The sequence below is a fragment of the Aythya ferina genome (assembly GCF_964211825.1).
Source record: "Aythya ferina genome assembly, chromosome: 6".
Lineage (NCBI taxonomy): Eukaryota > Metazoa > Chordata > Aves > Anseriformes > Anatidae > Aythya > Aythya ferina.
Genome location: NC_140303.1, coordinates 13,681,226 through 13,694,434, shown reverse-complemented (window position 1 = coordinate 13,694,434; position 13,209 = coordinate 13,681,226). Strand labels below are relative to the sequence as shown.

At 39.5% G+C, this 13,209-nt stretch overlaps 1 protein-coding gene across 4 annotated transcripts in view; it reads left to right on the top strand.

Moving 5' to 3' along the window:
• ADARB1 (adenosine deaminase RNA specific B1) overlaps positions 1-13,209 on the top strand; it is a 63,762-nt gene that overhangs the window by 47,326 nt on the left and 3,227 nt on the right. For 2 of the 4 annotated variants that reach the window (XM_084524316.1, XM_084524317.1), the window contains exons 9-10: positions 5,052-5,233; positions 12,406-12,584. In XM_084524316.1, coding sequence (XP_084380442.1) covers positions 5,052-5,233; positions 12,406-12,584 — 361 coding nt within the window. Of the gene's footprint in view, positions 1-5,051; positions 5,238-8,193; positions 8,304-8,343; positions 8,813-12,405; positions 12,585-13,209 lie in introns of those variants that run through there. The other 2 variants (XR_014694526.1, XM_084524318.1) reach the window with 2 other exon arrangements.

Below are 13,209 nucleotides of genomic sequence, written 5' to 3'. Positions count from 1 at the left end.
CTAGGAAGTCTCTAGAATTTGAGAAGTGATTTAATTAAAAAGTGGTCCTGTTGTATTAAGGAGAAATTATTGGTGCTGTTCTGCTATAAAGAATGTTACTTCTGATAATCTTTGGTGTGAAATAACGTCATGTGCCTATGTACTGACCTTGTTTTGCAGTATTTAGAGTGGGATATCCAAATGGAAGTTTATAACTGTCTTACTGTTTATTTCCCTGATGGCTTTTCCTTCTTGACCCCACCATCCAGATTTCTTGGACTGATGAGGTTGCACAAAAAGAACTTAAAATCCTATGTGTGCTCACTAAAGGCTGTATATGTGTTCTGTTTGTGCCCATTGAGCTTTTTTCAAATTTGAGAGTCATTTTCTAATGGAAAGCTCCATGACAGCTGGTGTGATTTCTGAACAGCAATAGGAAGAACATTTATTCTGAACACTTCTTAGTCCAAGTGACAGATTAGAATGCCTTAATTTTGATACATGACGGCTGTGTGATGCCTAGGTGAAAAACCTTGGGTAAAGTAGCAGGAAATCACTACCCAGCATCACGTAACCACTCAAACCAGTGACTTGAGTCTTGGCCCAGGCTCACCAGTATGCCCCAGATCCATGCAACACTGGGAAAGCTGGGACAAATCAGAGCTGTGCATTTGACAGCCTAGGTTCAGCTACAAGGGAAAACAAATCCTCTTGTCTGTAATTGAAAGTCTGACCTCAAGATAAGTAAGAAGAAGTTTGTGAGAAGTGCTGCTGTAACAGATCGTAGACTTGTGCTTAGTGACTTGTGTCAGTGTGGGGCACTGACTGAGCCACTTGAGGTAAAAGACTGACTGCTTCACATGACGATGTTGCTTCCTGTGTCTGCTTTGAAAAGGAGGCACTGATCATGGAGATTCAGTTAATCTCTTAGGAAAGCAAAGAGAAATCAGATTTGAACACGGCAGAAAAGAGGTCATGTTTAGATTAGTTAATATCATCTCTTCCCGTTCATTCTGCAGCATCTAAGCATCTAATAGCATCTAAATGGTGAATATAGAACAGGAAAACCAATGAGTATGATAATTTTGTAAAATCATGTTTCCCCCAAGGTGATGCTCAGCTAAAAAACCCTGATTGTAGCTCTCAGGTGAGCACACTACCCAGAGAGTAAGTAGTCAGGAGCTGACCACTATTCATTTGCAACTTCATTGACCAAAAGTTGCATATGTATTTATGGATACTTCAGTGCAGATGAGGCAGGATGTGAATCCACCTGCGTTTGTGGGAACCGGCAGTTGTTTGCTGTTGTGTAGGAGCTACTGTAGGAGACTGAGACTTGGATTGGAAATGTTTGGATCTACAGAGCTATTGTTGGGGTCTAGTCTGTAAAGATGGTGAGATGTTGCAGTTGGAAACAGCATTTCTGTGAATGCTTGGGTTCAGTGTTACTTCTTAGATGAGGTAGAAGACATGACAAAATCTTGATGACAGCAAACATTTGGTCTTTTGGTCTTATTTTTCCTAAATGTGCCTGGGGGATTCTAAGCTGTAAAGCAAAGTGGGGACACAAAGTAGCCTGAGCTATGCTCCAAAGGGACAACTCAGCAGCATTTTCTAATTGCTGTCATTTTTGATTCTGAAACCTGAAATTTTTCAGATCACTGAATTTTTTAATGCAAAACAAATACTAGAAAACAATGTTTTTTTTATACAAGAAAATACTTATGGAGTATTTTATACTCCAAGAATATACTGGAGATATTTCTTCCATTATCACATTCTAGAGCCATCAAATGTTCCTACCTGAGCACTGTGCCATGGCCAGGGTCTGCGTCCACTCTGCTGCAGCATGCATTGCAGCAGAAAGGTTTGTTTCTGTGTTATAAAAACAATGTGAGCATTGGAAGGTTTGGATTTGCAAACTAGATTTACGTGGTATTGGTTATTTCACCCTTTTCTCATACTAATTTATATATACATGAAGAAAAAAACAAACATTTTGTTAGGTGTTTCGCTGGCTTGGTGGAAAAGGCAATACAGGAAAGCTGGAGAGGGACTTTTTGTCAGGGAGTGTAGTGACAGGACAAGAAGTAATGGCTGTAAACCAGAAGAGGGTAGGTTTAGGTCAGCTATCTGGAAGAAATTCTTCACTCTGAGGGTGGTGAGGCACTGGAACAGGCTTCCCAGAGAAGCTGTGGATGCCCCATACCTGGAAGTGCCCAAGGCCAGGCTGGATGGGGTTTTGAGCCACCTGGCTCAAATGGCAGGGAGGTTGGAACTGGATGGGGTTTAAGGTCCCTTCCAACCCAAACCATTCTATGATTCTATCCTGAATTTATTAACATTTTCTTTGATAAATTTTTCACTCTCAGCTCTGCATCTTATGGTTTGTAATGAACCTGTACAGATTTGGCCCATTAACTTCAAAATAAGTTTCAGTAAATTCTAGTGCTAAATTGACAGCTTTTGTTGACGAACATTCTGACATGTCATGCTTGTAAATTGGCAGGAAGAGACAGTTTTACCATTTCAGGTTTCAAAAGGCTTGTGTCTTTTTGAAAATTGATGCATATTATTGGTATAGCTACTTCTCAGTTTATATCTGTAGAGGTTGTTTTTGCTGTATGTGCTAATGGGAGTGAGAAATTAGTGTTAGCCAGAAAGAAGTACAGTATGAATAGGAAAAAGCAAGAAAGTCTCTGCATAATCCTTTTTGCCTCAGTTACAATCAACAGGACTTCATTTGGGTTTCATGTTTATCTCTGACTCACTGTCAGTTTCTGAAACAGTTATTTATTTCTGTGGATAATTATATCTTTTATTGTGACACTTGAAATTTAAAGGCAATTTTATAAGCCTAATCACTATCCAACCCTGCCTGATCAATTTTATGAGGTTGAGGCTTTGTGTGTATGAATGGTTTCTACAAACCTTGTATTTACAGCTGCTCTGAATCCGTTGCTCGCAGTGATACAGCTCACCCCAGCAAAACCAGTAGGCACGTGCAGTTATTACAGAATAGGAATTAACTGTAATACAGGTTCGTGTGTTCTACCTTGCAGAAGTATGTTCAATTGTCTAAACTCCTCATTTCAATTAAAAGACAAACTTCACCTTTAACTTTCTTTGCCAGCGAAGGTCACCAAGTGTGGGAGGTGGGGAAGAAGCAGCAAAACACAAGCTCTAGAAGTAATGAAGATGGAAACAAGGAAAAAAGAGGTCTGGCAAAAGTTTTATTTAGGGAGCCATGGCTTGACAGAGGAATACTCTGGCTTTTTTTAAAATTTCCATCCATCACTCAAGTACTATTGAAGAATAATAAGATGTAATGTGCCTAAGCTAAGGAAGCTTAATTTGTGTCTGTAAGTTTCGGATACAATTGTAAGAACCCAATTTGCTATGATTACTCTTGGATTCTTTCCAAATGCTTCTTCCATAATATTATCTGTCTGTAGTAGTCCATATCCTTCTCTATCCTGCATGTAGGTAATACTGCAAATAACAAGAAAACACTACTGTGATCTATTTGGCAATTAACATACCTCTGTGCTTACAAAATTCTAGTCAAGGCAAAGTCCTTAGAAAGTCATCTTGGTACAGGGAGGCAATAATTTTCACTTGATACCTTTAACCTTATGTTTGGCTGTTCATTGCATTTTCACTGTCATACAAAATAGGCCATTATATAATGTAACAGATACCTTACTTTTTGTTAGTTGAGTGTTTTTACTCCTACATTAGGGCCAGCTTTTTTAATGACAGGTGAGTAAGCTAATCCATACTGCCTCAGTTTTTACCCTCAGTAAAGATATGAAAATAAATTGTTTCCTCGGACTGCAATTTTTGCTTTACCCTTTCTTCACAATTTTGCAAGACTTGTAGCCAAAGCATACAGTTCAGTTTTTCACAGTAGTGAAGCAGTTATCCTATACAATTTCTAGCCTGAACTGATGATATATAGCCATGCCATCCCAGCACAAGGTGCAAGAAACACCTTTAACACAATCAGAGCTCCCTCATTTCTTAGGGGATCCTTGCATCTCATATAAGTAAGGACAGCCATTTCATATGAGCACAACAGCTTCCATTGTGTTATTTTTTATTTTTATTTTTATTCAAGCACCAAAATAAATTTTCCTTCTGCTTGGGTACCCAGTCTGGGTGTTGCAGTTGTACTCAGATACATTATTTTAATAGTGACAAATTGTTTGCAAGTATACCTCAGAAAAGAAGTTAGTGGAAATACTCTACAGGAGACTTTGAGATTTTAAAAGGTGTTCCATATGGGTTTCATATGATTGTCACATATAGATTGAGAGCCAAAACTTGATTAAGTGAACACAGATAGAAAATCTCTTCAGTATTTTGCTCCTATGCATGCTAGATTCCTGCTACTGGACCTGTTTGACTGTGGGTCACAATGGTACAGACAGGGATTTACAGTTGGAATCTGTGAAGCAGCTAAAGTAAGCAGAGAGTACCTGGAGATTATTTTCCCCTGCCCGTGAATATTGCAGGCAACTACAAATATCCTTTCTGACAGCAGGATGTGGACAGTTTGGTTAAGGTGTAAAGAACAAACTTTCTATGAAGGTGACGAGGTACTGAGGTCTTGCAGACACAATCCCTGTGTTGTCAGAATGATGGTTTGCCCACTGCCACGTATTTTGGAGGCATCAGCTACTGTTTCTGATTAAGGATCTCACAGTTTGACTTCCTCTGATTGAATGATCCCATCCATCTCTGACATTAGGGTGCTGAAAAATGTATCACCAGGCACAGTAGAAGGGAAGTGAGGTTATGGAATCTGCTCCTGAAGTGGATGCTGACAGTAGACCTCTTGGTTGCCTAGCTCAGGATTTTGCTGAGCATCCCATAAACCAGTCTCTGAAACTCCAGCAGGTGTCACAGCTATGTTACCATAGCCATGTTCTGCTCAAGAGAGGAAAGGTTGAACGTCTGGTCCATTGTGATTAACTGCTATTATGTCTGGCAGATGTTACTTGTTCCATTAAAAAGAAAGTTTTTTTGTTTTTTTGTTTTGTTTTGTTTTGTTTTTCCCTCCCTCTTAGGTGGAACGTATTGGGTATTCAAGGAGCCTTACTTAGCCTCTTTGTGGAGCCAATTTACTTCTCTAGCATCATCTTGGGGAGTTTATATCATGGGGATCATCTATCCAGAGCCGTATACCAGAGGATAGCAGAGATAGAAGATCTACCACCTCTTTATACACTCAACAGACCTTTACTTAGTGGCAAGTATCTAATGGAGAAGGCTGTACCGGTAACTAAGTCTGTTCCAGTAGCAATGTGATTTTGCAGTTCTCAAAACCTTGCAAATTATGTACTGTGAGTAAATTGCTTTCTGGTTACAACACAGAAGATACTGGCTAAGCCTAATATAGTTATTTAGACAGAAATATCTATCAAGAACCTTTCATTAGTTAAAGGGTGCCAAAAAGAGCTGGGGTATGAACTGGATGCAGTTTCATGTAATTGCTGTCTAGAATGTACCTTAGCAATATGCGAGGCAAGTTGAAGGTTTAGTGAAACCTCTTATCATCCATGGGATAGCGTGTTAGCTCTCACTGTCACTTCTCCTGCCCTTGCAGATATTTATTGAATCGCTGCATCATTTATCAGCATGACAAAATACATGTGTTTGGCTCACAATCTCTGGACCAGTAACCAGCTAAAAATGGATGGAAAGAATGTCTCAGATGCTATTGGTTGTGTTTTCTTTTGTCATCATTCTGTTGGATGCAGCATTAGCTTTTATTAGCATGGCACCTAAATTGTTTGCATGTCTCAATTATCACAGTATTTTCACATTGTGCATTGTGTTAATGCACAAATGCTGTATTCAAATTCTGGTGGCATTTCCTCGGAAATATTTTTAATATAACATTAAGTATTAGCTGACAGGCAGCAATGCAGTAAGCCCTAGCAAGTAATTAGCAGCTGCTGTTGAGATTTTTAATTGTTGTTCTTTAGCATTGCACTGATCCTAGACTCAAGGGTCCAAAAGGACTGGCACTATTTGAATTAACAGGTTATAACATAAATTGAGCCATGACTTAAAAAGAAAGTTCTGAAGTATCTTAAAAATTTCTAAAACTGCTAGTTACAGTAGTGTTGTAAAAGCTTTAAAACTGAAATCTCTTATATTACCTATCATTGTGTGCATTGCTTTGTTCTGTAGAGCTTGGCTTTGGCATGCCTGTTTATTTTCCAGGGGGGTGGGAGTGTGGGGGGAAATCAGTATTTTAAAGCATGTTTAAAGCTTAACGTGAATGCTAAAAATAAATATCGAGAGTGTGGGGGGAAGAAGGCATATCAAACAACCATCTTTTTTTTTTTATTATTATTTTTAAAGAAAGATAATTAATAAGGATTCCATGAACCAGGATGTACTGAAGTATTGTGACATAATCATCCTTATAGTAGCAAATAAGTAATAGTGCCAACACTCACAGTACCTAATATATGATTGTTGTATTGGGTTAGTAGCTGATGTATGGACTGTTGCTGCCTGATTTCTGGGAATTTTTATAAACTTTTCAAGACAGCATGGTGGGAGGAGCTTCTGTTGTTCTTTTCACAACATATAATAGCACCTTGGCGTCTTAAAAATCATCTTCCTGAAATACTGTTACCATCTATTTGCCATGAAATAGTACCATCTGTTTAAACAGTTCATCCAGAAATCACTGATCGGTAAAGAGTGTTCAAAAATGTTCTCAGCTGTTGAGTTTTTATGAAAATGCATGTCTCAAAATGTACGCGAAGGTTGTTTGAGATGAAGGACGGAGGAGAATTACCGTGATGAATTTCCTTCAAATGGATTAGTCTTGAAAGCTGCTTTTCTGATCCACACCGTTGGATTCAGCTGGGACAGACGTGTAGCTACACGTCGACTCTTTGATTCACTTGACACCGTATTCTTATCTGCAGTACATGCCGCAGGAACAGCTCTCCCCAGTTCTGAGTTCCCCCTTATACCACACACACAATTGTGCTATCGTTTCTCATTTCTAACAGAGGAATGAACTGAAATAGAAATAGATGCTCAGTTACGGTATTCTGTCTTTCCCCACTGTTTCTCACCTATTTAGCTGAGAAAATGCTATAAAAGCTGTTCATAAAACAACTTTTATGTCTCCAGGGCCAATTGCATTAAGATGAAGCCGGACTAAGCTATTTTTATGTACTCTATTGGTGAAAATTGTATTTTCATCGAATGTTCTTTCTTTCTTCATAGGAGACTTTCTACTTATACATCCCTTTCCCAGCAAGTTAAGTGACAGCGTGCATATCGGAGCAGCTGTTTTGCAGTTAGGGGTGTGGGAAACCCTTATGTTTGTAGAAAGTTCTTTCCCTGTATCAGCTCTTGGGAACCTTGGTTGCAGTACCCAGCCTTTCAGGATGCCTTTAGCACCACAGCACAGAGGGCATGTGAGCTCTCACTGAGAACTGGTCAGTTCAGTTGAGAGATGACAGGTTAAAATCTTGTGAATTTCTGAATAACCTGAAAAGGGAACAATTGCTCATTCAAATCAAATGAGGGTGATTGTATAAATCTGCCAATAAAAAAAAGGTACCAGTCTGCAGGTTAATCTGCTAAGGCTTTTTGGAGGCACTTTTTGGAGATAGACACAAAGAAGTTAACTTGGCACAGGAGTAGAGCAACAAAGCAAATGCTCCATCTAGAGAATCTGTCCTTGAATATCCTTGAGAGAAGTCATCATTAAATGTAGAAGGAAGTCTATTACACATATAAAAAGCAAGCTCCTTTTCACTGGAGGCAACTTGTGTGCAAATAATTTCATCAGGTTGTCCGTGTTTATGGTTCCTGTCTGTGGAGCTCGTGTGCTCATATATCTCAGCTTCAGGGACCTGGGCTAATGGCACCTGCTAGGGTAATGTTTTTAAAGCAGATGGCAGGGTATGCCCAGACGTCCTTCATGCTCTCCTGTCAGCAGTATCTACTAAAGTCAACAATTAACACTGCCCTTGTGCCTGGTTTTTCTGGATAATCCATTTTTTCTTAGCTGTGATTATATTATTTCAGCCAAAGTTTTCCATGTTTTGATGTCTGGCCAGTTAATAGTTTCTTACACTTTAGTTTCCATAAAGTTTCCCATCTTTAAGCAGAACATTGTCAGAAATTAAATTATTGGTGTTTTTTGACCTGTTCTTATGGTATGGTTGACAGGTATTTCCTCTGTTTCATTTCTTGGATGAAAAATCCAGGAGCAGTGTCACATCTACTGATTATCTTGTCACCAGCATAAGAGCTGTCTTAAGTAAGACTAAGATGTTAAGGTAAGGTTAATCTAGCCCAGTATTCTTCTCCCACAGGCAGGTATGCAGTGATAAAACAGAAGAAAAAGGTATACCTCTGCAGATACCTCCTGAGAATTGCATCAGTAATCTGTGAATTGGAGACTTCCTGAGCTAGTCTTTGTGTTTAAGAATCCTTAATAGATTTTTTTTTTTTTATTCATGAATTCCTGTTCCAGTTTTATGAATTGCTGTAAATTTCTTAGTTTCCACAACCTTCTTTAGTAAGGAGGGCCATAGTGTATTTAAAGACTTTTGCAATAGCGTTTACTTTTTGCTAATTTAATTCGATGTTCTTTAGTGCTCTGTATGATACAGGTACACCATGTACCGTATAGCTAGCAGTTGTTCCATGTCACCTTTGTCTTGGTGCTCAGATCTCTATACCACTGCGGTATTCCCACTAAGTCCTAACTTTTCCAGACTAGAATGTCTTAGTGCAGTTTGTTTTTTCTTGCACGGAAAATATTCCATGCATGGGTCATCTCTTCCATTTTTGGGCTGGCAAAACCAGAGCAGCACATGATACTCAAGGTAAGGTAGCAGTAATTATTTATATGGTACTTTATTTTGTTCTGTATTCCTTCAGTAATAATTTCTTGCATTCACTTTGCTCCATTTATTACTGTTGATCATTGACCTGATCTTTTGATAGAACTTAATATTCAAAATCATAGAACCATTTAGTTTAGAAAAGACCTTCAAGATTATCATTGCTGGTACCTATACACATTTTAAGAAAAAGACCTTCAAGATTATTATTGCTGGTACCTATACACATAAGAGAATTTATTTATGTATTTATGTAATGTATTTATATCTTCATCTAGAAGTCTTTCCCTTGCTTACAGTACCATTATTAAATGTAATGACCATTAAAGTTAGTTTGCAGCATATTTCTTAAATAGAACATCTAAAATTGGAAGGAGCAAGGATCATCAAGTCCAAGCTCCTGGCTCCACACAAGACTTCCTTGAAATCAGGCCCTATGTCTGAAAGCTTTGTCCAAGCACTTCTCAAACTCCATCCAGCAGGCTCAGTGCTGTGACCGCTGCCTTGGAGAGCTGGTTCCAGTGTCCAGCCACCCCCTCAGTGAACAGCCTCTGCTGTGTGAGTGTGGAAAGAGCATGAGTAAGCTGGTAGAGGAGTGTAATTTATATCCAGTATTTGCTGAAAGAGTTGTACACAGACTAGATATATTGGTCTGGGGAGGGAGTCATTCACTAGAGGAAAAATATTAGGCAACAGATTTTTCTTATTTTATTCTTCTTAAATAGAGTGCTCTTTCATACTAATAAGAAAAGGGGCAAGACATCTTTTTGCAATACTAGAACCATATCAGATCACTGTACTTGGTCAGTAGGATATGAAACAAGCAAAGGTACGGATATTTTTAAGATAAATAAAAAATATGACTGATTGACCTATGTGTCATGAGGTGGCAATTTTTTAGCCCTTTTGCCTCAGTAGTTTTGATAAACAGTTTTTAGATTAACAAGTTCACAAGTATGCTATATTAAGTAAATGGTATGTTTCACATAAGCTTCACAAAAAAAAAATTGAATTTATATGTTTATGGAGAGTCAGAGTTGAGATTCCTCTTGTGTATACCTACAGTTGATAGGTCTTTAGGTGCAGACCTGTTGGGTGCCACTCTGTGGCAGGGTTTGTTTGCTATCCAGCATTTGGACTTTAAATGGTGCAGGATGATTTGTGTTGTGCATAATCATAGAATCATTAAAGTTGGAAAACAACTCCAAGATCATCTGGTCCAACCATCATCCTAATCACATTGCTGGCTCATGTTCAGGTGAGCATCAATCAGCACCCCCAAGTCCTTTTCCTCTGCACAGCTTTTGAGCCGCTCTGCCCCAAGCCTGTAGCGCTGCATGGGGTTGTTGTGGCCAAAGTGCAGGACCCAGCACTTAGCCACGTTGAACCTCACCCCTTTGGCCTCTGCCCATCGCCCCGTCCTGTCCACGTCCCTCTGTGGGGCCTTCCTACCCTCCAGCAGATCGACACTTCTCCCCAGCTTGGTGTCCTCTGCAAACTTGCTGAGGGTGAACTCAATTCCCTCATCCAAATCATCATTAAAGGTATCATCTGCAGTTTTCAGGACACGATGCATAAATTAATTGCCAGCCACTCAGAAAGACAGGAGAAGTTTTGACAATCTTTCCTAAAAGAAATCAGAGAATAACTCTTTAGGAATTTTTCATTCCAATTTTATTTTTAAAATTTTATATTTTAAAAGAATGTGGAATGGTGACACTGTTGCTTATTATTTACTTGTGATTTACAGGTAATCAGTCATAGCGATGAGGGTGACATAAGCCAAGCATAAAAATGTGACAACATCTGGAAATTCAATATGATTGATATTTAAAAATGTTTATTTAGTAAATGAGGAATTGGTTATAGTAAACAAACCGATTTTTGCCATGTCATTCAAGATCTAAGACCTTGTAGCTTTACGCATGCTCATCTCTGCATCCCGCAAGTGGGTGTTGTAAGACCAGGGCCAAGTGAGCAAGTCCTATGTTCATCTGCCTCTTAGGTTGGTTTAACTTGTTTGTTAGGTTGTATTTCAAATATCAGCAAGAAGTGCATCTTGCTGCAATACTTATATTGAATTCATACAAATTTACTAGATCTTATTAGGTGTAAAACCTAGCAGAAACTGAGATCTCAGAGTACATTTGGAGTAGGCTTGTGTCAAAGTAAAAATGGGACCTTTATTAGAAAGGAAAAAAACAAACAAACAAACAAACACACGTGTTTGTTCTCCTCTGATGAGACATCCTAAGTTTTGCCACCCCTGTAATGGCTGTGAGGTCTGCTGAATCAAAGGCACCGCACTGCACAGCATTTCTGTAGTGCACAGCCCAAACCACTTGCTGTGCTGATGCCCCTGGCTGCTGCATGCGAGCACTGGGGGGAGTGCTGGAGTGGTCATGACATGTGTCTGGGAGGTGGGTAGTGTATGGATTGCAGTGGCTGTCATACTCTTTAAGCACAGTACAGTGGTAATATATATGGTGCATTTCTGCAGCACTGGGCTGCTGTGGGGGGAATAAATCCTGCCTTTGGCAGCCTGGGCTGGTCGCCAGCCTCTCTTCACACTTAGGTTAGACTTCCAGAAAGCCATCTTTGACAGATGTTGCAAAACCTAACATCTGAGCAAAATGATCTGAGGTATCCCTTATCACTTGAGCCCTGCAGATCACCATGTCTGGGTGTATTAAGTAGCAATGAGCATGTAAAATGGGGAGGCAGCTGAATCGCAACCAGATTTATGCTGAAAGACTCAATTGTCTGTTGTTTTTGGCTTTCTGCACAGGATGTTGGGGCTCACTCTGCCTAACTTAGACAATTAAAGGCAGGGCCCCTCTATTCCTGGTCATTGTGTTTGAATTTGTTACTTGCTTTGTGTAAATGTGAATCAGGCATCCTGTCATTAAGGTCAGAAGTAAGATCATCCTATCTACTCTGTCTGGAAAACTGCCTACTGGACACTGGAGCAGCTTAAAACACTCAGTTAGCTTTCTGGATTCTGCATTTGTTCAGGGATGAATTCCAAAACCTTGACTCTGTGTAAGCACTGCTCAGCAACAGTTGACAGCATTGGTGCGTTATCAATGTTATCTTCATCCTGAATCCCAAATGCAGCACCATGCCAGGTATTGTGTAGAAAATTAACTCTATCCCACCCAAAACCAGGACAGTGCAGTAAGGTGCTAATATCACTGTCCACATGGAGCTGAGTCACAGACCTCTCTGCACAGCCTCCTCCGCTGAGGAAGCTGATTTCTCACAGCTCCAGTGATGTACACTTGCCCAGCTAGGAATGGCAGTGAAAGGCCATTTTTAGCCACAATGAAAATGAAATACGTGTGGCAGTATCTCCATGATTCAGTGAAAAATCTGCAGGAGAATGTTCTCATAGTAGAAGAATCACTTGTAAGAATGCCTAGCGATGTTATTTCAGTAGCTCTAGTATATCTGGTATATTCTTACTACCCAATAAGTATAATCATCAAGAGTCAGTATTTATTGTTGTCATTAAATATCTCTCTTCTTTCAGGTATTAGCAACGCAGAAGCACGCCAACCAGGGAAAGCACCAAACTTCAGTGTAAACTGGACAGTAGGAGACACTTGTCTTGAAGTTATTAATGCTACAACTGGCAAAGATGAAATGGGTCGTGCATCTCGCCTTTGTAAACATGCTTTGTACAGCCGCTGGATGCGTATTCATGCAAAGGTACATATACTAAAGTGCAAGATTTTTCACTTCTAAATGGTATATTGATGTGCCACTTTCTGTATTTAGAAGCCACTTCATGAGCCTATCTTAAACTGAGCTTAAAACCGCCGTTAGCTACCAGCATATGTAGTAATGGAAAACAACACATTTATTTAGATTATTTTTTTCTTATAATACCTGGTACAAAATGCATGCAAGGGTCTGATAATCTTTTGTTATAGTGAAGTAAAAACGAAGGGTGCTAACTCCTTTGAACTTATTTTAATTTGTTTGGAAATACAATCCTAGTTTCACTGAAATCAAACCTACTTAGATTTCAGGCTGTCCTGTCTTAGGAAGAAAAGACACAAGAAAGTATCCATTAATGCCTTTTCAGCGTCTAGGCTTCCTCTGCTAAAGGATGTTGATAATCCGAAAGAAGCAAAAGGTGCGCTAGCTATGGTCGAACTACCACAGCAATACTGAAAAGTGAAGTCCAGAGTGCCCCTCTCTGGATGTGGTACTGCTCTGCAGGCGGGCGCACTTTTTCCCTGTGCTCAGAGAACTGAAGATGCAGTTAGGTGTGATGAGGCTAGACACAGTTACGATGGCTGGAAGGAGAAGCATAATCGTGTTTTTTTTT